This window comes from Phyllostomus hastatus, unplaced genomic scaffold (genome assembly GCF_019186645.2).
Source record: "Phyllostomus hastatus isolate PE091 unplaced genomic scaffold, TTU_PhHast_1.1 phas_contig_137, whole genome shotgun sequence".
NCBI lineage: Eukaryota > Metazoa > Chordata > Mammalia > Chiroptera > Phyllostomidae > Phyllostomus > Phyllostomus hastatus.
The window spans coordinates 189,966-217,056 of NW_025333583.1; the positions used below are offsets into that span (position 1 = coordinate 189,966).

Genomic DNA, 27,091 nt, shown 5'->3' on the forward strand with positions numbered 1-27,091 from the left:
CAGGTAATCCAAGATAATCTCCCCCATCTCAAGGTCCCTAGTTTAATCACATCTGTAAACTTCATTTGCCATGTGAGATAACAGATTACAGGTTCCAGGGATTATGACATAGACGATTTTGAGGAGACTTCGTTCCACCTACGACAGCACTGTAAATAATAATAATGATGAAACTCTGGTATTTAAAACTCATTTCTCACACTAAAAGCAAGTAAAACCTTATTCACTCTTACATCTTTTTTTCTTGGCTTTTGGTGAAGTAGGGGATTTTCCAAGATCCAAAGGACCTAGAAAATAACAAGTGGTAGTGAGAAAACAGAAATGAATAAGTAAAAGTTACACATTTAGGATAATTAATAAATACTGCAGGACACTTGAGTTTATAGGATATTTGATTTCTCGTTTCTCTCTTCCTTCTAAAGGAAACTAAAAACCTACTTATTTGAGAAGGAGTCCAGAACTTTAAAAAACACCTTAAATACCTCTGTACTTCAGTTCATGCAGGAATAGTAACAGGTTTTCCATCCTGTGCAGGTTTTAAGATTTTTGTGAGATGTCACCTGAGTCCCCAAAGAGGAGAGAAACTACATTAATTGTTTTCAATGTCTGCAGGATTTGGAAGCAAAGGAAAATGCAGCCAGTAATCTATAACCAATCAACTTGTAAAGCTTATAACTCCTCACATTGTTAAAGGATTTAGAACATAAAGACGTGGTGATGATCATTTCTGTCTCTTCTCATCTGAAGGAAAGAGATCATTATGAAATGAAGCAAAGACCCACAGTCCTTTAGCTCATATGCAGAATCTAAAAAGTTTTGAAAACAAACATTATTTTCATAGGTTTGCAGCTAACTAACTTGGAAGTGAATTGGCACTTAGCTGTCATGAGTCCATGTAAAATTTTTATGTATCACACCTGGTGTGAACTCACATATTTTACAGAAACATTAATGTATTTGAGAATGAGGTTCTGCCCTAGACCTTGTTGGGGTCTTTTGTAACACACAGGACATAAACCACAGCATCTTTCTAAAACAATAAAACATTATTTGACTTGTGGTTTCAGAGGTTTTGAATAAAGGATGTTGGGTGTTTCCTAGGAGTCCAGGCTGCTATTTCTGCCTCTTCTGGTAAATTTACACGTGATGCATAAAGATCCTTAAAAATTCATAGATACAGCAAGAAAACTGATGGTTCCCCAGCAGTTATCTGGCCCAACTTTTAGGTTGTTATACACATAACTAAATACATCTATCTATCTATCTATCTATATAGATATAGATATAGATATAGATATAGATACACACACACACACACACACATACATATATATATTTGCAAAGCCATGTTCAAATATCACTGTATTGGCCAGCATCATGTTGAGGGTCATCTGTCAAAATCTATAAATGGAATTTGATAGTCATAACCAAAGGCTTTTCCTTATGTTAATAACAAAAAAATAGAGTCTGTTGAATTTTGAACAGGTTTGTGACAAATTGAGCAATAGCTGACTGTCCAAATGTCCTCTGTTCTGGACAGATCAGGTGCTGAGTGCGTGACCATCTCTATGTGGTCCAGTACTTGGGGGATGATGTCTCTGAGCATGTAGTCAGTAAGGAGGCACTGCTGTCCTGCCAGAGCCATCTTGTTAAGCCTGAACTTAAGTGATTTCTTTCTTTGCAGTTTTATTTATTTCTATTTATTTTTTTTTATTTTTATTGAAGTATGCAGGTGACATTGGTTGATAAAATTGTAGAGGTTTCAGGTGTGCAATTCTATAACACATCGTCTGCATATTGATATTGTATTGTGTGTTCACACCCCAAGTCAAGTCTCCTTCCGTCACTATTTATCCCCCCTTTACCTTCTTTTACCTCTCCAGCCTACTTTCCCTCATACTGTTGTCTGTGTCTACATACGAGTTTTTTTTATTAATCCCTTTCCCCAGCCCCCTCCCCCCTCCCCTCTGACATCTTTCAGTCTATTCTCTGTATCTATGAGTCTGTGTCTATTTTGTTTGTTAGTTTATTTTGTTCTTTGCAGTCTTCACAGTGGCCACATGAGAGCAAGGCAGGACTGGGCTCCCGCATGTGAGGTGTGCTCAGAGGAACAGGAGCCCTGACCTCAGGCTCCTGCTGTCCTGGAGCCCAGCCATGGTGACCCTTACCCTGCTGGTCAGCACCACCTCTCACTGCAGAGCTCCCGGCTTCTGGGCGCTTCTCCTGTGCACTGAACCCTGAAGACCCTTCAGGACTTCTCACTGCAGAAGGAGCAAATGTTCCTTGAAGGTCTCAGTGTGTGACAAGGAACTCAGGAAAAAGTTGGGAAGCTCTGAAAACCCAGGGCTAGCTTGTCCCCTCCCTCAGTCCCCCCATGATCTGTCTTTTGTATTCACGTGACCTGTAGGTCAGAACTTTATCATCCCTGTCCCCTGGGCCTGGGGTGGAGATATCTCTCTCTCACTGGACTCCTCTGCATTCTCTTGGCCCTCTGCATTCTGCACTGCACTCTCTTTCTTCCTTTCCATGTAGCTTTATGGATTTGTGTTTGTGTCTATAATTGTGTTCATTATTAGCTATGCTTCTGTCCCAAGGTGGTCTTACAAATTTGGCATTGAAGGAGGCAGACCTGTCACTTGGCTGCTTCCCAGGATGACTTTGTGAAATAGAGCCCTGCTCTCTTCTAAATTCTATTGTGTTCAAGTCATTGACCTCTCTGGGTTTATTTGGCACAGGCATTAGCCTAACTAACACAAAAGTTAAAATATGAATGATCTTAAATTAAAGCAAATTTGCGTTTTACTATAAAGGATACAGGAAAGAATTAGGGGAAACCTTTTGTAGAAAACACTGTTGATCTATAACCATGAAAAGTTCTTATTTGCTCTTACCTCTTTTGAAACGTATGTTTCCAGATGTAGGTGATTTTCTTAAATCCATAGACTCTATAAAGTAAGAGGGAGAAAGCAGTTATTTGTTTGCAACAGTCTTAGAAATTCTATGTCAAGTCACACAGCAGATAGGGTTTGTGATCATCTCAATGCTGAGATGAGCATTTTCCTCTTTTCTTCAACTGAACCCAGTTCTGGTGCCCAGGGTCACAATGCTAGGATCCTGTCCTGCTCTGTTTGCTTTCCATGTGAGTTTGTAAATGAATTACTTCAAACATTACCATCTCTAGTGTCCTAATCTATAATGCTGGGATAACCTAGGTACCTTACCACCCTGCTAAGGTTTTTGTGAAAACAAAAATGAACCTTTATTTACAAATCCCTGTAAAAAATCAAAATGTAAGCCAATAGTTTAAGTATCATTTGTATTTGAGAGTGTTGATCTGAGCCAATTTTTCCATTAATAATTGAATTTCAGCACAAATTATTCTGTCAAGATATTTTAAGTTTAGTACTAATGACATATTATCAGAAAATACAGGAATTCTGTGCTCACTCTGCTCTACAGAATATGAAGCATGTTTGTAGAGACTAAGCATATTATTCCAACTCTTTAACATTAATACATATGACAATGTGTAGTAAGACTGCCATTTACTAGTGTAGTGTATTATGGCTGCATTTTTAATGTATCAATTGATTGGGCTCATCTAATTAAATAACAGTTTATAATGCCTCTTGCTTACTCCTATTTTCCAATAGAACCAAAGAAGTTAGATGCTCAAAATGCCCTAGAAGTAATCAAATCAATGTACATAAAGACTGTCAGAGTAACATTCATCAGGAATACAGAGCTCTGAATTTAGACTCTGGATTTTTGTTGTCCGGAAATACAATCTTAGTATTCTCGTCTGGTGCAGTTCAGGATCCTAAATAGGTGGCTTTTTGAGTCTCTTCTTTATGTGATTCTAAGGAGTCAAGGTTATTGATCATTGCACAAAGACAGTATTCTTCAGGTATCTCAGAGAGTGACCAAGGAACCAATCCAGCAGGAAATTCCCTAATAAAACTTGGAAACATCTTTCTTGGAGACCCAAGTACATCATAACCTGTACATAGGCCACCTGGTCTGCCCTCTAAGTCACCTGCTTGGTAGGTTAGTGGTCCTTTCCCTGTCCCGAGAGCAAAGACCAGTCACCAGCAAGGGGCCCTTCTGCTCTGTTTGAGCCTTACCTTCCTAAGCTTGTCTCTCTTCTACTTCTTACCCCTTCTATTGCCATCAATATGTCAACAGGTCTTAATTCAGCAGCAGAATTAAGTTCATATTCCTGCAGCCCAAGCCTTGAGCCCCAACCTCCTTACCAGGTTCCCTTGTCAGTGCTGAGGTAGAGGCTTGGGGGAGGGCAAGCTTGTCTCCATCACCAAATTTTGCGGAGGCCTCAATGCTGATCACTACACAGAGAAGCAAAGCTTTTAGTGTTTCAGGGTGGCACCAAGGAGCCCACAGACAGAAAACCCCCTTAAAGACAGTACTAGGAAGACCTAGAAGCTACTGAGATTCCTGGGGTCTGTGCTTTAAGGTGTGTGACCTGCAGGTTGCTCCAGGTCCTACCCAGAAGGTGGTGAGAGGGCAGCTGTGCCCATCCTGCAGCTCCTGTCAACCCCACAGTCACTCTGCCTCCCACCTCCATCCTCACTCTACCTCTTATCCCCTCCCCCATTCTTCTTTTCTCCACTCTCCTTCTGTTACCTCGTACCTCATTCTACCTTTCATCTTTTATCATTCCAACATATCTAAATATCTATTAAGCTGGAAAGATGGATCAGAAAGAAGTATACGTAAAGCCTAATTTTAAAAATGGAATCAATCAAATTATATATATTTTAATATTATTTATTATTTTTTAACTATTTTTTTAAGTTTTTATTTATTTATTTTTAGAGAGAGAAGGGACCGAGATAGAGAGAGAGAAACATCAATGTGTGGTTGCTGGGGGTTATGGCCTGCAACCCAAGAATGTACCCTGGCTGGGAATCAAACCTGCGACACTTCAGTTCGCAGCCCACGCTCAATCCACTGAGCTACGCCAGCCAGGGCCCAATATTATTTATTATTTTTAAATGGATTTATTGGGTTGATGTTTTTTCACAAAACTATGCTGCTTGCAAGTGTGCAACCCAACAAAACATCATCTGAGCACTACCCTGTGCACCCACCACCCCAAGCAAAGGCTCTTTCTTCACTTTCCACTTGGTTCAGCCCGATTTTGCTAGTTGTGCCTGTTTCTGGTGAAGGTGAAATTATCTCTTTATATTTCTCCTTGTCTTCATGTTTAGCTTTTCATGAATCCCCTTTCATGAATACCTTGGATGTCTGAATTATTTCCCTTTTCTTTAAATCTTACCCTAATACCTTCCTGTCTCTGAATACAGAAATATAATCTATGACATCAATATGTTACCTGCTCTGTTTTAGATATTTGTGAACTATAAGGGACATTGTTCTGCGCATTCCCTCCCATTCCTATTTGTAACCAAGGCCAGTAGGACTGCCTCCATGGGCCCTATGATGTGTCCCAGACCCTCGCCTGTACTGAGACTCACATCACACACTCTTTCAGTCAGCCTTATCTATTATGTCAGATGCCTGGTTATATTCAGTCCTTGCTTGGGCTTCCCATTCATGTCCTGAATTTTAAAAATATCATGAAAAATATAATGAAGGCTTTTCCTTCATTATATCCACTGGATCTGCAGAGCAAGAACTGATTTGGTTTCCATGGTGGGGTAGCTCTGCTCCTGGAGCACATAACAATTCATGAAGAATTTCATTGTCTCCCCAAAGGGAGTGAACACCCTTGCTGCAATTATGCCCTTCTCCCTGTAATCCCACTGCAGGGAGGGCTCCCTAACCCTCACCTTTCCTGCTGCTCAGTTCTGTCCTTCCTTGGAGCCTCTTTTAACCCCAGGTTTTTGTGCTTATTTTGGATCTACTTTTCAGAAGACAGGCTTATTTCCCTGGGGCATTTGATGTTGTGGACACCTTACTTTCTCAATGGTATTAGGATCAGCCCTTTGTGCTTTCTTTGTGGAGACTGTCTCCTCTAATCAATGTTTAGTCCTCTATCAGTTCTTCATTCATTGTTCTTTACTCATCCTTGACATAGTTCTCTTTGTGTCCCCCTATTTTTTCTATTTATTGGTGTTTATTTCCTTCTGTATCTTGCTATATTTGTACTTACTTCTCTTCATATTTATCATGGTTACTCAGGCTCAGCGGAGTCTAGTGTGAAACAGAGGAGGTGCCCTGGACACAAGGAGGTGCTGAGAGGGAGCTCTTCCTTAAGTGTGTCCCAGGGTCACCCTGCCTCACCCCAGACCTGGCCCTGCTGGCTCACCTGATTTTTCACCTTTTCCATTCTCTATTATGTTTCTTATTTTATCCTATCCTATTTCTGTTTCTTAATCATGTTTGTGACATGAATGCCTCTTCTCTATTGATTTTGTCATTCTTTATATTTTCTTCATTTCTAGCACTCCAGTCATCACTGCAGTCTCCCCTGAGCCTTTACTCACAATGTGGGGTTCCTCCACTTGCCAGTTCCCCTCCACACTCATCAGACTCAGCCACTCTGTCTACCTGCTGGCCCAGACTCTTGGACACATTGTTCATTTGCTTGTTGGCTATCTCGTGCACTGCTGTTGTCACGGGTTATGTGTTTTCTCTTCATATTTATCTGTTCTGTTTCAGAGAGGTGCTCTGAGAGTTCATTTTCAAGTGGGGCTGTACCTAAACCACATTATGACTCATAGATATTTTATTCACTCTCTGCATCAATCAGGGTACAACAGGAAAATACAAAGTTTATAAGCTTTTAGAGCCTAGGTCATTTAATCCAAGGAATTAGTTATACAGTTCATGGAAGAGCTGAGAAGTCGAAATGGAAGAATGCAGCAACTCAAAGATGGTCAACAGGAAGCCATGGGAGGGACCAAGGGTGAGGTCATGTGTCAAGATTAGTGGGTAAGTACAAACTGGAGCAAGTCTGCTCTGCTTGGTGGGAGGTACAGTCATAGGAGATGCTCTACTGCCAGAATTGCTGCCCAAGACAGTGAATGGGAAACATCAGGTTTCTCTTTTGCTTCCACTCTACAACCTCTTGCTAGGGTCTCCCAGGCTAGGAACCCAGCAGGAAGCAGTACAAGAGAGCTGGCAAGCAAGTCTGCAGTGGTCTGTGGTCAGGGTTAGAGAGCAGAGCAGAGTAGGAAATAATAAGGAATGAATCCCTGAGTAAATCACCCAGGACCTGTGCACCCAACTTCCCCACAGTGAACCTTCTCTGCTCATTATTGATTCCACTGACCCATCCCACTCTGCTCCCACCAACCTCAACAGTGTATAAATGGAAGAATATTTTTTCAGTGCCTTTGCATTTTTTCATTTACTTCCTTTTTCTAAGCAAAGTAATTTATGTAATGATGATTTTAAAATTAATTCCCTCAATTTTAAAATATAACATATGCTGGGGTACATAATTTGTGTCACATCTACAGTTCCTTGGGGCCTCTTCTTGGGTAGGGGTGGGGCATTAGACACAGCCTTTTCCACTCCTGTGCATGTCACAGTCAACTGTCCCTGCAGTCAGACCCTTGGACATATCCATTGGTGGTTTGTTATGCATTGTTTGGGTTATGTCATTGCCCCCTACCCACCACCCCACCCCACACACACTCATTGAATCCCTTCTCTGCTCATTACTAGTCACAGTTCCTTCCTCTCAACCCTCCCTGCTCCCACCAGAAGCACTGGTGATGAACTGCTAAGAGTATGGATTGATGCATGTTGGATGCATGTTAAATGTTACCTTTTTGTCTAACGTGATTTGCCAAAAGTATGGTGGTGCTTTCAAAAATCACTCTGTAAGGCATTTTTCTTTTATAAAAATGGGATACTTTAGAACATTCTATATTAAATACCACACCCCACAGAAGATACAGATTACACCTTCCATGGTGCAAAAGTTTCCAGAATCTTCTCATGTCACTCATTTGCAAAGTAGAGTCAGTAAGTAAAGACTTGACATTTATTATACACTAGTGTGATATAAGGTGAGGAACCTATGTCTCTCAATTTATTTTCCTGGGCCTGAGGTTGGTATGGCTTTAATCACTGCTCCACAGCCTGGGGGATAATTAAATTCACCAGGGACATCAGTGAGAAGGGAAAATCTCACCGTTTGCTACAGTGGTGAATAGCTTAGACTTTGGCCCAGATACAAATGATAATTATCAGTGTAACACTGATGAAGTACCAGGCATGGCTGTGAATGCGTTATAACATAACTTGTTTAAAATCCATCCATCACACTGTGAAGGAGGCACTATTATCTCCTCCACTTTATATATGATAATACTGCAGGACAAAGAGGGTAAGTCACTTCCCCCAAGGTCTCAGAGCAGAATTGGAAGCCAGCTGTGGGTCACGACACCTCCTGCTCTGACACTGCCCCATGGCAGATTTCAATTCCCAGTTTCAGTGGCTAAACTTGCACAATTAGCCCAAGTCTCCAAAATGATTTTTTCCCCTCTGAAAAACCCAGATGACATACCATTGTTTTAAGTGTTTGAGAAGATTATATAAAATATTGCCTATATTACTGTGAGTAATATGATGACTGATAGAAAAAAATAACTTTTCAGGATTCATGTCTTAAGTTTATTCTATTTTAAATATTTTAATTAGTATGGAAAGGTCAAGAATTGTAAATAGTGGTTATTAGTTGCTAAAGTACCAAAGTGTTTGTTCAGAGGCCCATCTTGTGTTTTTAGAGCAACTCCTGGCCCAGCCACTCTGAGGATGATGGAAGAGGGTTAGCATGGGAGGCCCATAGTCCTACGTAAAGGATTCAACAGGAAATGGACTCTGTCCCCAAGGAACACAGTCATCACTGCTAACCTGTCTCCTGCAATGCTGGCCACCACTGGATGTGATGTCAAACAGCTGAGGCCACAGCCTATTTCAAGCAAGACAGATGCAGAGGCCATGAAGCCTGGCACATGGACAATAGGTTCAGAGCTGTCAACAGTTGGCAGCAAACACACGTGAGAATGAGAGAACAAACCGTCCCAGGCAACTCAGTATATGAAGACTGTTTCCTAAATCTTGGGAGACAGCACATGCCAAGATGGACAATTCTGGGTACTCTGTACTACAAAAAAGCAGCCTTCCCACCACAGCCCATGCCAGAATGGAACAAGAACAGCCAGAAAGAACAGACCTGTACAACTGGACAGATCCGGGAAGAGCCAGGACAGACTTGAGGATGAGTTTTCACCAGTTCCTAAAGGAAGAAATTAGAACTTCATTTCAGAAATGGAACTATAGGCTGTGCCATTCTCCTCCAGTCCCATTTTAATAACAATATTTATAATGTAGGACTTGACAACCTTTTCCCCCAAGTATCAATACAGAGCTATGCCCCAGCGTCAGTCAGGCATCTCACTATGTCATCCATGAGCCACTTGGTAACTAGTGATGGCTTTTATTGTCACCTATGGCCACAAGGATGTGCTTTTGTCCCCAGTGCTACCCCTGACAGGAGGCCTTACCTGACTTGTCCACTTCTTTCACACACACCCTCCCTCTGCACATCTGCTCGTTCTGCTTTATTGGTCTTTTCATTGGGATTCAGTGTCTGATTTTCCATCACTTCCTCCAACTCTTGGTACTCTCCTTTCTGTATCTTTCTTTCTGCATATATTTCTCTATTTTTGTCTCAAGTTTCTGTCCTTTCCATGAGACTATCTGGGCATGTACAGGGTTTAGAACATGGACTCTGGGTTCACAATGCCTGTGTTAATCCTCCCTATTTGACCCAAGCCAACTGTATACATGGACTCTTTAGATTTCCCTTTCTTTTTCTGCAAATGATCAGATAGTGTTACCACCAACCAAGGGTGTCTGTGAGCACTAACCACAACTACCAGAGTAAATGTTCAATAAGTGAGTTCCTAATAATATGGTTGCTTATTGTGTCCTTTATCCTTTTCTCCTACTTTTCCCCCCTCCCTTTTCTTCAAAATACAACCATCCCCTCCTTCACATCTTACCACTTCCTGTCTTCTTTCCTTTTGTGACTGCCTATGTCCTTTAATGTTTCTGCTCTTAAACAACATCTCTGACCATTAATCAGTTCCTTAATCTCTCATCATTAAAGGTCTAATCTTTGCTACTAAGGTCTAATCCTTGGACTCATAGACTCGAATCTTTCACAACTTCACACTGATCATTTCCTACATGGGTCTTTGTTAATCCCAGTTACTTCCAGGTCAGCATTGTCTTTAAGTCTAGTTTACTAACACACTGGGTTCCTAACCTTTGTCTTGGTTATTGGGCCAATGGTGTCATGTCAGAATCACTACTCAAGGATCAGCTTCTGGTCAGACTCCCATATGAACACCCCTTCCTGCCTTCTCTAGCCTCCTCAGGAGTTCTCCCCTGAGTCCCCAAATCTTCTCAGGACTCAGGGCCCACCTGCCTTTCTCCTTTCCTCTTAGGAGATGAAAATGGGTTTTTATTTGGTTTCATTCACCTTGTACAAGCTTTAGTTGGATATTAGGGTTGTCTGCACTCTTTCCTTCATCACTTTCTTGGTGAAAAATTTTCTTTTGGATCTCTAAAGAGAGAGACAAAAGAAATTAGGAATCTCTATCACAGCCTGAGGATATCACATCATATTTGCACATTTAAAGATTTCCAGTCAAGATGGAGGTCTAGGTAAATGAGGCTTACCTCCTGACACAACTACGCCAAAATTACTATAAAACAACCATCACTCAGAACTGTCCTAAAACAAGTTGAATGAAAGCCTGACAACTCCAAAACAAAAGAAACAATAGCCATCCATATTGGTAGGAGGTATGGAGATGTGGAGATGTGGAATAGGCTGGACTCACACCCATGTGTTATGCATAAAAATTTGGGAGGGATATCTGTGGAGCAAAGGGTACCAGCCCCACATCAGGCCCTAAGCCTAGTGTTTCAGTGCCAGGAAGATAAGTCCCCATAACTTCTTGCTGCAAAAACCAGAGGGAATTAAGTTGATGAAAGAAAATGCTGGATTCCCAAGCAGTACCTCTTAATGAATCTGCACATGGACTTATTCATAGTCACTGCCTGTGAGCTCCAACACTGGGGTAGCAAGTTGAAAAGCACTAGTGGCATGAGGAAGGAGCTGAAGTGTCTGGCATCAAGGTGAGCTGGGAGACTCTGGGAGCTATTTCCCAGGCAGAAAGGCAGGAAGAAGTCATTGTTAATTTTCTAAACCCTCCCCCACAAAGCCACAGAGCCAGCAGGTGGGTGCCATATCTGAGATTCCAACAGCCTGGCTCCATCCTGGTAATATCCTGAGGCACTGCTCCACTCAACTTATGGGCCCAACCAAGCTGTTAACAATGGCTTTTCCATATAAATGGCTGGTCTTGGCTTATGCTTCACAACTTCCTAAATCCTCTCAAACAAGCCACAGCTGGCCTCAGCAAGCTGCTAGCTCCCATGCCTCTGGTTAAGTGGCCCCAGGCCTGGTACTGTCAGCAGCCAGCCTGCTTTCATAACTTGTCTTCACCAGAATCTCTAAGCCAAGCACAAGTAGCAGCCATCTCAGATTGCTTTGTAGCTCCTGCAGGGTGGCCCCAAGAAGACCATAGGTGGTAGCTGACCTTGGCCTGCACAATCCAGGAATCCCCCAACCTGTGTACCTAGTGGACAGCTACAGACCACATCGGAACACCTCCATGTTATATTTGCACAGCTAATCTTCCACAGAGGGCAGAGTTTGGTGGTTAATGGTCATGGCCAGTCCTTGCAGCTGAATGGCCTGGGTAAAACTCTCCCATTGGCCTGCCAACAGCAATCAAAGGTCAACTACAAGAGAAGGCTCTACTCAACCTATGTAGCCTTACATCTAAATACCCAACATGGGTGATAACGGAGGCTGCACCACTGGAACCTACAGGACACCTACTACATTAGGCCATGCTACAAAGATTGGGAGTCATAGCAGTCCTAACTAATACATAGAAACAAACACAGGGAGGCTTCCAAAATGAGGAGACAAAAAAACATGGCCCAAGTGAAAGAGCATATCAAAACTCTAGAAAAGGAACTAAACAAATGGAGTTAAGCAATCTATCAGATGCAGAATTCAAAACACTGGTTATAACAATGCTCAAGGAACTTAGTGAGGACCTGAACAGTATAAAAAATATTCAGTCAGAAATAAAGGATACACTTATCGAACTAAAGAACAATTTACAGGGAAACAACAGTAAAGTGGATGAAGCTGAGTATCAAATCAGTGATTTGGAAAATAAGGAAGCAAAAAACAACCAATCAAACTATAAGACAAAAAAAAATCCAAAAAAATAAGGATAGTGTAAGGAGCCTCTGAGACTACTTGAGGTGTTCCAACATTTGCATCATAGGGGTGCCAGAAGGAGAAGAGAAAGAGCAAGAAATTTGAAGTATATTTGAAAAAACAATGAAAAAAAAACTTCCCTAATTTGGTGAAGGATATAGACACGCAACACCAGGAAGCACAGATAGTCCCAAACAAGATGGGTGCAAAGAGGCTCACTCGAAGTCACATCATATTTAAAATGCCAAAGATTAAAGAGGAAATCTTAAAAGCAGCAAAAGAAAAGCAGTTGGTTACCTACAGGGGTGTTGCCACAAGACTGTCAGCTGATTTCTCAAAAGAAACTTTGCAGGCTACAAGGGATTGGCAAGAAATATTCAAAGTCATGAAAAGCAGGGACCTACAGCCAAGATTGCTCTACCCAGCAAAGTTATGATTTAAAATCAAAGGGAAGATAAAGAGCTTCTCAGGAAAAAAAAAACTCTAGAAGTTCATCATCACCCAACCATTATATGAAATGTTAAAGGGACTTACTTAAGAAAAGGAAGATCAAAACTATGAATGATAAAATAACAATAAATACATATTTATCAACAACTGAATCTAAAACACAAATTAAGTGAACAAGAAGGACAGAGACAGAACCATGGATATATAGAAAGTTTTGATGGTTACCAGATGGGAGGGAGTTGTGGGGAATGGTGAAGAGGTGAGGGGATTAAGAAGTACACATTTGTAGTCACCAAATAGCCATGGAGATGTAAAGAACAGAATAGGAAGTTGAGTAGCCAAAGAACTATACACATGACCTATGGACAAGAATGGGGGTGGGAGGATTGCCTACAGAAGTTGGGATGCTGGGGGGATGGAGACAAAGGGGGAAAAATTGGGACCAGTGTAATATCATAATTAATAAAATATAAATTTAAACAATTTGCCCATTTAGGAATTTTTAGCCTACTGATCACTCAGAAAGCAATTCCCTCCAGGTCAGTTTTGGCAATATCCCTGGGACATAAATGAGAATCCTGAACAAGGGAACCTTTACATTTCCAACACAGAAAGGAGCCCCTCCAGTGTCAGGATAAAGCACTCTGGAAATACCACGAGCTTCTCATTATTTTTTTAATTAAAGATGGCTGGAAAAGCATATATCAAATAAAAATGGCAGTGAAATATGTTCTCTGACTACTGAAACTGTAAGGAAAAAACAGCTTTTCATTGAGAGGACCAGTACCTTATAAGTGACTGCATGTATTTTTAAAAAGCACATAAATTTTTAACTAAAAGGCTGTACAAGATAAGAGTAGAGTTTATTGGATTGGGAGGACGATCACTTCCCAAAGACACATCAGAGGACACAGGAAGAACTAGAAAGACCTCCAGGGGACCCAGGTCCCTGGACAAAGGAAGGACACCCTTTGAAGCTGCCAGAAGTGAGTGAATATTGTGGCACTAGAGGATGTCCTAAGAGCCCCAGCAAACAATGGACCATGGCCCAGGAGGCTCCCAGAAAGCAATGCCCAGTTCACCAGGCAAAAATTCCCTGCATATAGGTGACCCAGAAAAGTAACAGGAAGGAAACAATCCAAGAAATTCAGGGTTGGTATCTGTAGGGCATCAAGGCAGAAGGAGTCTAGGAAAGATGTGGGTCCATTCTTCCCAGCTCTGATGGCAAGTCAATCTTCTGGAGCAATAAGCCTGTACTTATAACCTATAAGGCTATAGTATCTCTTTAATGTGTAACAAGTAAACTGCAAATTCCTTAGCTCAGATGTCTAACCTTCCAAAATCTTTTTCAAATTTATCCCCTTTGAATCGACTCCCACAATCTGCTTCTCACTCTCCAATTGAGAGAAATCTAATTTCTCCTTGTTTTGCAGATACTAAGGATGCTTTCACACTCTATACTGTACCCAGATCATCTACTCTCCTCAGTTCACATAATTCTCCTGTGAATTCTCCATTGGTATTTGGAGATCCTGGTTGATACTAGATGGCGGTGATATTTTTCCAGCAAGAAAAAAAAACAAAAGGATTGGAGGAACAAAATATAACCAGGACAACCACCCAAAAATTATTGGAGGTACAGTTTCAACCACAGATTCAGGCTACAGTGAAAAATTATAAATTGTGAGTCTCAGGAAAAAAGTGGTGAATCAATCACTTTGGTGAAGCATCAAACATAGTTTCTGTCAGAGCAATTGACTTTGAGGTTCTTTGATTAATACTTGTTTCACCCCTTGTGGAGAAAGAGCTAATACAACCATTATCCTTGCTTAAGGGAAAATTTGACTTGGGTTAATTTTCCTGCTCATTACTCAAGACACCTGATGAAGGTGGTCTCTCTTTTCTGTATTACCAGATCAATGCCAGGTTTAGGGTGAAAAATAATCTATGACTGGACTCAGAAGGACTCCATGTAAACTATAAATTATAGCAGGTCTTCCTCCAGTATGGTGACTCTTGTAACTCAGTTGTCCCTCATGGGGTCCCTGAAAGTAATGACTACAGAGTTGTTACATGAGACATTGAGTCCCCTGGTTATGGCGCTGCTAAGCCAGGTGGATCCTGCACCCCCAACTAAGATGTCACTTAAGATGGGTAGTGGTCAACTTGGTGGATTGTTGTGTGGCACCTGCGAAAAGAGCAGCAACTGGTGGTGCCTTACTCAGATGCAGTGGTTCTTGGCATTTGTTTTTCCAAGTAAATCTGATGCAACTGGGAATCTAATTGTTCTGGGAGTTTAAATCAATGCCTAGTTAAGCAGACCTCCACGTTTGTGTTTGGCTGGACTCATTAGACCAAAAATTCTGAGAAGTCTCATGATATGTCTGTTTTCTTAAATGCTATATTGTCACTGACCAGCATCATGTGTGACACATGGTAGATGCTCAGTATATATTGGCCAAAAATAAATTGGACAGCAAAAGGTAGACTATAAATCTAATTACCATCTCTGAAGCCTTTGTGAATGCCATTTAAATCTGGGTAGCTGTTCATGATGACCTTGTTGAACAAGATTTCCAGAAGTGGCAGGTGATATTTCTCTTCCAGTTCACTGAAAACATCATACACCACCTTCGGTACAGGTACCTGGTTTTTGCAAGATTTTCTAGACTCCTTAAAAAACAGTGAATGGGGAAATATATAAGTAAAGAATTCCAAGTTACAGAAGAGCCCTAAGAAGTGATATCATTTCTAATGTGTTACAGTTTCCCCACATAGGTATTTTCTCATGTTCAGTTTTAGAATCTCTCTATGTTTGTATGGCTACTAAGTGAAATAAGTAAACTTTTCCTCATAAAAATACCCATTTGTGAATCTCATCTCCTCACTCTCATTTACATTACATGGAAGGAGGAACAATTTTGAAGAACAAGAATGGGTTCAAAGTTAGATGATGTGTAGCCCTTTCAGAACCTGGCCAAATGTTTTAACAATCAACTTAGCAGGTGATGGGCTGATGTTCCATTGACTAGACAGCCCTGTCCCTTCTGCAGCAATGAATTGGCCTGCAAGGGATCAGGGAAACCAGGTGGTGATTTTCCCTTCCTGTGAACTTTGCTATGAATTAAGCCTATTCATGGGGAAAGAGAAGACTTGCATCTCTGTATCTTCACCTACATCTTTTGCTAAAATTAACCTAAATTCCAAGATTCCATCAATACCAAAAGAAAACTTAAAACTGTTGAAGAGAGAATAACAAGCATCTACTTTCAAATTTGTGCTAACAAGACATCAGTTCCCTGTGGATTTTAATGTTCTCAAATCTAAGTATTTAAATTGATGTTCATTGAAATGAAAGGCTGTGTAAATTAGTCCATTAAATCAATTCATTAAGTTTATTCATCCATTCAATAAAATTACTTTGAATTACTAGTTTATGCCAGATTGTATATATAACTCCTACAAGGTATTATATTGTACATCTGTGGAGCCCACAGGCTTCAGATCCAGCCTATCTCTGGCGTTATTCACTTCGACACTAGGGGGACCACGGATCTCCATTCCTTCATTCAGAAAGAGGACTGTCTCTAGGGATACCTGCTTCTCTTCTCCCTTTTTACATTACAGGAACACTTAGAGAAGTCCTTGAGAAGGCCCCCACTCATAGCAGACTCCTCACTTCCCTAGTGGAGCCCTGACATTTGATCCTAAATCAAAACATGTCTAATTTGGGGCTGCTCTACCAGATTGACATAATAAACCTCACTTACTTCATACTTTTCATTGGTGATCAATCCACAGTCACGAAGCTTCTCAAAGAAAGGAAATATTGTTTTTATTGCATGTGAAATATCGACTTTATGTTCCTTGAAGAGTTTTAATGCAATCTCACACATAAGTCTCCGGTCTTCTGCAGACATCCTAGGGAGAAAGGATACCATGATAAAATGGTCATCAAGATTTGAGATGCTTGTGGTGGGTTTAACACTGTATATATGAAGGATAGAATGTGAAGAACCAACATGTATAGAAACAGTGGTCTTGACTAGAGACGAGGACAAATGGCATTGATGCAGTCAACAAATACATAATAGAAGGAAGCCTGGAGGATCAGCAAGACATACAGATGATTGAAAATGTCCAGACTCTTCAAATCAAAGACACTGTGAACACATCTTCTTCTAAATATATCTGTAATATTTTTTATTAAAAACTTCTATTTGACATAGTATTGGAATTTCTTGCCACAGCAATGAGAAACATCAAAAGAATAAAAGACATACTGGCAAAGGAAGAAGTAAAACTTTTGTTATTGGCACATGACAAGTATTATATTAGAAAACTCTAAAAACACTACCAAAAAACTATTAGAACTAATAAATGATGTCAATGCAGTTGAAGGATATGAAGTCAATATACAGAAATCTGGTGTGTTTCTATAACAAATGATCATAAGAAGAGATTAAAAAATAGCCCCTTTACAACCACATCAAAAAGGATAAAAGAGGAGCCACGTGCCAACTGGGAACGTAAGATGGCAGAGTAGCTAAGCATAGTGGTTGGTACTGAGTCTCTGGGCTGACTTTGGTTGGGGCCTTGGCAGCAGCAGTTATCACTGAGCAAAGAGGGCCTAGGGTAGTTGGCCAAGATGCCAAATATCAAAATCTTGAGTGGCAGCTCCAATCAGGACTTGTCCCAGAAATTTTGCTGATTGCCTGGGCCTGGAGCTAGGCAAGGTGGCAACTAAGAAATTCAGCAACCAGGAGACCTGTGTTGAAGTTGGTGAAAGCATTGCAAGTTCGATTCCCAGTCAGGGCACATGCCTGGGTTGCAGGCCACAGCCCCCAGCAACCACACACTGATGTTTCTCTCTCTCTCTCTTTCTCCCTCCCTTCCCTCTCTAAAAATAAAATTAAAATAAAATCTTTTAAAAAGAGAAATTTGTGAAAGGGTACATGGAGGGGATGTCTACATTGTTCAGAGTGGCTGTGGCATATTAACAACAAATCTAATGGAGCTTTTGATCATGATTAATGTCTGTAAGTTGCTTCAGCTAGCCGGTTACTGCAGTCATCCAGTGCTTTCCTTATGCCCAGCAGAATAGGAATGATAAGATCCAGGCTCCAATCTCAGCCAAGCTTGTTGCAAATATGCTGTCTATAGCAGGTGCAGGATCATATTATCACCATGGTCCTTCATGCTTCTCAAACTCAGGGATTTTTTGATATCCCTGTGGACAATTTGTATGCAGAGCCAGCTGTCCTAAAGTGGACAGAGAACATATCTGAGTAGAGGAACTGCATTATTGCCTCAGCTGATTCTGGGGGAGCTAAGAGAGTTACTTCTATTGCAGACTGGTTGAATGTTGACTTTGCCTTGACTCACAAAGCACAGAAGAAAGCCAATGAAGTAGGCCACATGGGGCTGGTGGGAGACGTGAAGGATCAAGTGGCCATTCTAGTGGATGACATGGCTGACACTTGTGGCTAAATCTGCCATGCAACTGACAAATTCCTTTCAGCTGAAGCCACCAGAGTTTATGCTATCTTGACTCACAGAATCTTTTCTGGCCCGGCCATCTCTCGCATTAACAATACATGCTTCGAAGCAGTAGTGGTCACCAATACCATACCTCAGAAGAATAAGATGAAGCATTGCTCCAAAATACAGGTGATCTACATCTCCATAATCCCTGCAGAAGCCATCAGGAGCACTCAAAATGGGGAATCTGCTTCCTACCTGTTTAGCCAGTCCTATAGTGTCCATTTATAATAGGATAACTTCTGAGGCTTTTAAAAAATAAAGTGAACCCCAATCCTTGTTAAAAAAAAAAAAAGAAGAAAATACATGGAGATAAATCTAACCAAAGAGGTCAAATACCTTTATTCTGAAAATTGTAAGTCATGATGAAAGATGCTGATGATACAAATAAATGAAAAAATATGCCATGCTCATGAATTGAGAGGATTAATATTGTTAAAATGTTCTTACTACCTGAAGTAATATACAGATTCAGTGCAATCTCTATTAAAATACATTCTTCTAAGAATTAGAACTAATCCTAAAATTTATATGGCAGTCCAAAGACCCTAAAATGCCAAAAAAAATCTGAAGAAGGAACAAAGTAAGAAGTATCACAGGCCCTGATATCAAACTAGACTACAAAGCTATAATAATCAAAACAGTATAGGACTGGCAATGAACAGATACAAAAATGAATGGAATAGAATAGAGTGCCCAGAAATAAATCCCCACTTACATGGCTAATTAATCTAAGCCAAAGGAGTCAAAGATATACAATGGGTAAAAAGAGTCTATTTAATAAGTGGTGTTGGCAAAATTGGATAGATACACATATAAAATTTGAAATTTTACCAGTTTTTATACCATATACAAAAATAAACTCAAAATAGATTAAAGACTTCACTCTCAGACTAGAAACCATAAAACTTGTAGAAGAAAATATAGGCAGTAAACCTTTTAACATCACTCTTAGCAACATCTTTTTGCATATATTTCTTCAAGCAAGGGAAAGAAAAAAATAAAGGAATGAGACTACATCAAACTAAACAGTTTTTTCAGAGAGAAGGAAATCATTAACAAAATGAAAAGACAACCTACTGAATGAAAGAAGACATTTGCAAATGATACGTCTGATAAAGGATTAATATTTAAAGTACATCAAGAACTCATATGAGTTAACACCAAAGAAACAAACAATCCAACTTATAATGGGCAAAGAATGTTTAAAAAGCTATCTCTCCAAAGAGGACATACAGATGGGCAACAGACAAGAAAAGGGGCTCAACATCATTAATCATAAAAGAAATTTAAATTCAAACCACAGGGAGATATCACCTCACACGTGTTAGAATGGCTATCATCAATAAATCAACATGTATGCAAATCCTGGCCAGGGTACAGAGGAAAGGGAACTCTTGTAATCTGTTAGTGGCATTGTAAATTAGTGCAATGACTATGAAAAGCAGTATGGACACTCCTCAAAAAATTAAAAATACAGCTGCCATATGATTCAGCAATTCCACTTCTTGACATTTATCTAAAGAAAATAACACTCGATGAAAAGATATATGTTACTCCTATGTTCATTGCAACATTATTAGTAACAGCTGAGATATGGAAGCAACCTAGATGTCCATCCATAGAGAAATGGATAAAGAAGATGTGACATATGGGCATATAATAATACATGCATATACAATGGATTGTTATTCAGCAATAAAAAAGAATGAAAGTTTGCCATTTGTGAAAACATGGATGGACCTAAAGTGTATTATACTAGGTGAATTAAGTCAGACAGAGAAAAACAGATACTGTATGATATCATTCATAGGTTAAATAAAATAAAACAAAATAAATGAATGAACCAACAAAACAGAGTCCTAGAATGTACACAAACCCACCCACCCAGGAATCGGCTCCAGAAGGACCCAATTTGCTTGAGGATAGAGAAGGAAGTGACTGGAAGTCAGCCGACAGCTGAGCAAGCAGCACTGTTCTCTCTGAGACCCCTTCTACATAGACAGCGCCACAATGCAGCGATGTGGGTTGTCCCACCCTGGCATATACCTAAGGCTCCACCCCTTACTACATCACACACATGCCCAGACAATAAAAAAAAAAAGGCCCAAATGAAAGAACAGATAAAAGCTACAGAAAAAATACAACTAAGCAAAGAAGAGATAGCCAACTTCTCAGATGCACAATTAAAAACACTGGTAATCAGGATGCTCACAGAATTGGTTGAGTATGATTGCAAAATAGAGGGGAAAAGTGAAGGCTATGAAAAGTGAAATAAAGGCAAATGTACAGGGAACCAACAGTGACAGGAAGGAAACCAGGACTCAAATCAACAGCTTGGACCGGAAGGAAGAAATAAAAAGTCAACTAGAACAGAATGAAGAAATAAGAATTCAAAAAAATGAGGAAAGGCTTAGGAACCCCCAGGACAACTTTAAATGTTCCAGCATCTGAATCATAGGGGTGCCAGAAGGAGAAGAGGAAGAGCAAGAAATTGAAAACTTATTTGAAAAAATAATTAAGGAGAATTTCCCCAATCTGGCAAAGGAAATAGACTTTCAGGAAGTCCAGGAAACTTAGAATCTCAAACAAGTTGCACCCAAGGAAGCACACACCAAGGCACATCATAATTACATTACCCAAGGTTAAAGATAATGAGAGAATTGTAAAAGCAGCAAAAGAAAAGGAGACAGTTGCCTATAAAGGAGTTACCATAAGACTATCAGCTGATTTCTCAAAAAGAAACCTTGCAAACAAGAAGGGGTTGGAAGGAAGTATTCCAAGTCATGAAAGGTAAGGACCTACATCCAAGCTTACTTTATCCAACAAAGCTCTCATTTAGAATGGGAGGGCAGATAAAGTGCTTCCCAGATAAGGTCAAGTTAAAGGAGTTCATCATCACCAAGCCCTTATTATATGAAATGTTAAATGTTATATGACTTATCTAAGAAAAAGAAGATGATCAAAACTATGAACAGTAAAATGGCAACAAACTTGCAACTATCAACAGCCAAACCTAAAAAAAAAAAAAAAATACCTAAGCAAACAACTAGAACAGGAACAGAATCACAGAAATGGAGATTACACGGAGGGTTATGAGTGGGGAAGGGAAGGGGGGAAAGTTACAGAGAATAAGAAGCATAAATGGTAGGTAGGAAATAGGGAGAGGATAAGAATAGTGTAGGGAATGTAGAAACCAAAGAACTTATATGTACAACCCATGGACATGAACTAAGGGGTGGGGGGAATGTGGATGGAAGGGGGTGTGCAGGGTAGAAGGGAATAAAGTGGGGGGAATGGGACAACTGTAATAGCATAATTAATAAAATATATTTTAAAATATAAGTAAATAAAGAACAGTGATACCATTACCACCATACACACACAAACGCACACGCGCACACACACACACACTATATATATAATATTAGCTAACGCATTAGGACAGGAAAAAGAATTCAATGGTAAAACACTAAAATAAGATACAATATTATACGATGTAAGAATATAGATGGAGAAACAAAACAGACCTAACTAAATTCCCTGACTAGAAAAAAAATTTTCCAAGAAGCATGAATTGTTAAAAGGTACAGAAAATTAACAAATTGTATTTGCAACAATGTCCATTGAAAAGAGCCTTAAAATGATGCTCAAACACACTCATATTGATAAACATCTAAAAGTTCTGAACCTATAATATAAAAGAAGCTATGATGTTTTACTGAAGAAAATTAAACAAGATCTAAATAAACGGAGATGAGAAAGTGCCTCCAATTAGGAAAACATAGCAATTTTAAAATGTCAATCCTTCTGAAATTATTGTAAAAGGGTGGTACGCTTGCAATTTGTAATCCAATTGAACCTAGATAATGAAATTTAAAAATTTATATGACAGAAGAAATACCTGAGTCAAGCAAAGAGAAGTATAAAAAAGAAAGTTTGTGGGGAAGACAATGGGTTCAAATGTTAGAAATATAGTAAGATAGTAAAAGAATATAGAAAAATATTTTCAGCACATAGGTCTAAGGGGTAATGTATCTGATATACAAAGACTTCAGTCTATTAACAAAAAACAAACAAACAATCAAAAACCATGACATAAAATCCCAAAGAAAATGGACCTGAACAGTCACTTACAGAAAAGAGAATATAGCGGTTCAGCCACTAAGAAGGCAATTTGGTAGAATCTATACACAATTAAATATTAGGACCATTTGCCTCAATAAATATAACTTCTGGCTTTTAACACAAGACAAATACTTGTATATATGCAAAAACATAAAGAAATATATGATATTTTGTTATGTAAATATATGTTATATTAACGATAAATATATTGTTATTATTGCAATTTGTTGGTAACACTAAACAATTAAAAATGATATAAATTATTTAAATGGAACAAATTTTAAAATTATGGTGTATTGATTCCATGGAGTAGTACGCAGCTTTAATAAGAATGATGGTGGACCCATAGGTTTATTAATGTGAAAAAGTACCCCTAAAAATTTTAATATTAAAATTTTGAAAATGTAAAATCCAGAATGATATATACAATATAATCTCATCCATTAAAAAACAAGACAGAAATTACACATTTAGGAAAACAAGTCATGTGTGTAAATGCGCAGGAGGGACATAAAAGGCTGTGCCCACAGCCCTCAGCAGGCCCAGAGGGAAGCTGCAAGGGATGGGTGCTGAATAGGACTGCTTCATTCTGTATATGTCCCTGTCATTTACAATTTTATGACCAACAATGTATAATGTATTTTTGTATTAGAAAACCAAACAATGAAACATATCAATGCTGCTATTTCTGGCCCATTACTAAAGGTAGAATTTCTAGCCTTTTCTTTGTCAGAGGTAGCATCCATCCAGAGCAGAAAATGGAAGCACAAACGAAACACTCAGCCTGTACCGATCTTTGGCATTTTGGTCCTCCCTCTTCCTTTGACTTCCTTAGATCAAGGAGGAAGGAAGGAAGAACCAGACCCCCAGCCAGAGACCAGAGTAGGCCCTGTGCTGAACCGTCCCCAGGTCAAGTAGGAGACCAAGGCACCCAGATTTGAAAAGTCAGAGGTTTACCCTGAATTTGATATTTTCTAAAGTACTGTCTTTGAATCGATCTAGGTGAAGGTAGAGGGGCCCTAGGGGAACTAGAGAGCACAGAGGTCATGAGAGAATAACAAATCGCTGCCTCAAAACCTCAGGAAGTACAACCCACTCGAGATGGCTCCACAGCGGAGCAGTAGGTATAAGATGAGAGCCCTGTGGGCTGTGGCAGCTATGCTCACACCAGCGGCTGTCCTTCTGGAGTTTGAAGATCCGATTTCCTCACTACATATTCCTGCATTCCACTGCACTGCACGTGAGTGTACGTGTAAAGCAGGACTAAGGTCAAGGGTTAGTTCAGTGTCTAATGACAGACACTAAAGCAGCAGTGCTGCCAGAGAGGAAGTTAGAGGAAGGTAGATAAAGACTAACCTGGTGCTGAGATCACTGCCCCCACTGGCCACTGTCCTGCCGTGGGCCCTGCCGGGTCCCTTGATCCTTTCTGAGCCCCCAGCCTGGTTTCAGCGTGGCTGTCCAGCCCTAAGCAGGAATTCTGTGAATTGACTCAGCCAGGGAGAGCTCCACCCGGATGGGGGAAATAAAAGTGAAAGTAACTTTTCCAGTGCTGTCTCCTTCCTCCTGCAGATCCAGGGTAGTTCATAGCCATCAGGACCTGTGGCAAAAGAAATGGAGTTCAAGGAGGGACCCTCAGGACCTGGAGGCCAGGGGAGGGGACCTCCAAGAGGACTCCAGTCCTCAGGATTCCCTTTGTTTGTGCAAAAACAACAAAAAATTCTGTGAATTGCCCTGTCCTCGCTGCTCCAGCTTTCTGAGAGGGTGCAGAGGAACAGTTAGGTCTCTGTGTTCAGACACAGGGCTGGAGAAACACCATTCTCACAGCGATGGTTTCTACGTTTGTTCCCTGAGTCCGACTTCCCCCAGCTGCGCCTAAGGGTTCTCACCCAATTACATTTAAGATACAGGGGAAGTGTCTACCTACTCTCCACCTCTGTTCTTTCTTTTCTCCCAAAGAAGTATACTGGAAACATCTCATTTTGGCTGCTTGTGAGATTTTAATTCCCTGCAAAGTTACCCTGTGTTCACTTTCCTGAAGACTAAAGCATTGTTCTCTAAATATTGCTCAGAGTTTCTAGCTGTTTTCTTCAAAAGTATGGCTTGTTGGGGACTCTCTCCTGCAGATCAGAAGCAGAACTCTCTGTGCTAGCCTGTAAGCAGCAGACCACCCATCCCTGCCACTCCCAGGTCCAGCCCTCTTCTGGCTTCTGGAGACCCTGTTGGGTCCAGTGCCTCCAAACCCCCCGCGCATCAAGAAGGAGAGATGCTGCTGTGTTGAGCATCAGAGGAACATATTTGTTAGGAGACACAAACCAGATGAGATACACTTTGTACTTCTGTGTTCACAGAAGCACAAACACACACCTATTTAGAGTGGTCTTCTTTCACAAGCAAAATAATCAGCAAATGATATGCCTGGAGAAAAAAACATGGATTACCACAGAATTTCTGCTGGAATTAATACTTACAAACCATCTATACATATGAAACATATAAGTTGTTGCCAAAAAGCTTAAGAATATATAATACATATAAGTTCTGTCCAGATAAAATCCAGCCATTGTTACTAAAACGAGAATGGTTTGCACGACATCAGTGCAACCTGGCAGCCAAGGGGAGTGGACTGGAATGCATATGTGTGAACAATGATGGCTTTACTGTACTAGTCAGTGGGGACAGTAGACATCATTCAGTGAGCATGTGTACTGTGTGGCTGTCGCATTCAAAATGACCGAGCGAGTAGATCAATGAATCTGCATCAAATTTTGTATTAAGCTTGAACATTCCTCCATGGAAACTATTCAGATGATTCAGAAGGCCACAGCTATGGACATTGGTGATTGGCAGCTTTATCACAGCAATGTGCCCCCTCATGCATCATGTCTCGTGCAGAATTTTTTAGAGAAACATCAAACCACCCAAGTGACTCAGTCCCCCTACAGCCCAAATGTGGTGCCCTGTGACTTCCGGTTTTCCCAACACTAAAATCACCTTTGAAAGGGAAGATATTTCTGACCATCAATTAGATTAAGGAAATACGACAGAGCAGCTGATGGCAATTGGATGAACCTTACTTTGAAGGGGACTGAGGCATCATTGTCCTCTGTACAATGTTTCTTGTATCTTATATCTTCAATAAGTGTCTCTACTTTTCATATTATATGCCTGGATAGTTTCTAAACAGACCTCGTACATGTATTGTTGTTGTTGTTATTGTTAAAGGAGAAGACTGAGTTATGGTCATTGAATCTGCATTTTGTTTCAAGAATTTATATGCAGCCATCTTTTTCCAAGAGATTTGGGCTCAGTCTTCCCTCTGTCTCCTTCTTGCTCTACATTCCTTGTGCATGTAACAATAGGAGAAAGAGCACCCAACTATATGTAGTTGAGAGTTCAGGTTATGTTTTTACAATATTAATTACATGCTCCTTATTTTAGCTTGAAGAACATCTTTTAGCATTTTTTAAAAAGGCAGTTCTAGTGTGATGAACTCCCTCTGCTTTTGTTTGTTTGGGAAAGTCTATTTTTTCTTTATTTCTGAAGGACTGCTTTGCTGGACACTAATCTTGGTTAACAGGCTTTTTTATTTCAATATTTTGAATATACCATCCCACTTTTTCTTGACCTGCAAAACTATCTGTTCAGCAATTTGTTGGTAGTCTAATGGGGGCTCCATTGTATGTGACAAGTCACTTTTCTCTTGCTGCTTTCAAAATTCTGTTTGTCCTCGTATTTTGACAATTTACTTATAAAGTATGTCAATGTAGCCCTATTCAGATTTAACCTATTGGGTCCTTTGAGCTTTACAAATATGAATGTTCATTTCTCTCCCCAAATTTGGAAGTTTTCAATCATCATTGTTTTAGATAGACTTTCTGTCCTTTTCTTTTTCTTTTCACCTTCTAGGAGTACCGTGATCTTATATATTTTTCTTGATAATGTCTCCTAAATCCTATGGGCATCCTTCACTCATTTTCATTCTTCCTTTGTTCCTCTGTCTGGATAATTTCAAATACTTGTACTTTAGTTCACTGATTTTTTTCTTCTACTTGATTGACTATTGAAGCTCTCTGTTGAGAATTCCTCAGTACAGCTATTGTCTTCTTTAGTTCTAGCATGTCTGTTTGACTTTTTTAAGATTTTATTTCTTTATTTTTAGAGAGGGAAGGAAGGAAGAAAGAGAAAGAGAAACATCAATGTGCGGTTGCTGGGGGTCATGGCCTGCAACCCAGGCATGTACCCTGACTGGGAATCGAACCTGTGACACTTCGGTTCACAGCCTGTGCTCAATCCACTGAGCTATGCCAGCCAGGGCCTGTTTGATCTTTTGATAGCTTCCTTTTCTTTGTTGAACTTCTATTTTTTGTTCATGTATGATTTCCTCATTTAATTTAGTTGTCTGTGTGTTCTTGTAGTTCACTTAAATTCTCTAAGAGGATAATCCTGAACTTTTTTGTTAGACAGTTTATAGATCTTCATTTTTATAGTAACAGTTATTAGAATTTATTAGTTTCCTTAGGTGGTTTCATGTCTGCCTGATTCTTCATAATTCTTTTTTAAAGGTTTTATTTATTTTTTTAGAGAAGGGAAGGAGAAAGAGAGGGAGAGAAACATCAATGTATGGTTGCCTCTCACATGTCCCCTACTGGGGACCTGGCCCACAAC

General features: G+C 40.0%; 1 protein-coding gene and 1 pseudogene across 1 annotated transcript in view; one reads left to right on the plus strand and one right to left on the minus strand.

The window, feature by feature from the left end:
* LOC123827770 (nuclear body protein SP140-like protein) overlaps window positions 1-23,943 on the minus strand; it is a gene marked incomplete at its 3' end in the record, with an annotated part of 58,864 nt that extends 34,921 nt beyond the window's left edge. Inside the window, exons 1-9 of the mRNA XM_045852216.1 lie at window positions 23,783-23,943; window positions 16,528-16,678; window positions 15,262-15,430; window positions 10,484-10,567; window positions 9,170-9,232; window positions 4,254-4,343; window positions 2,892-2,945; window positions 2,169-2,261; window positions 234-287 (exon numbers count right to left, since the gene is read on the minus strand). Coding sequence (XP_045708172.1) covers window positions 234-287; window positions 2,169-2,261; window positions 2,892-2,945; window positions 4,254-4,343; window positions 9,170-9,232; window positions 10,484-10,567; window positions 15,262-15,430; window positions 16,528-16,677 — 757 coding nt within the window. The remainder of the gene's footprint in view (window positions 1-233; window positions 288-2,168; window positions 2,262-2,891; window positions 2,946-4,253; window positions 4,344-9,169; window positions 9,233-10,483; window positions 10,568-15,261; window positions 15,431-16,527; window positions 16,679-23,782) is intronic.
* LOC123827774 lies at window positions 17,406-18,529 on the plus strand (annotated as a pseudogene).
* Window positions 23,944-27,091: the final 3,148 nt, after the last annotated feature.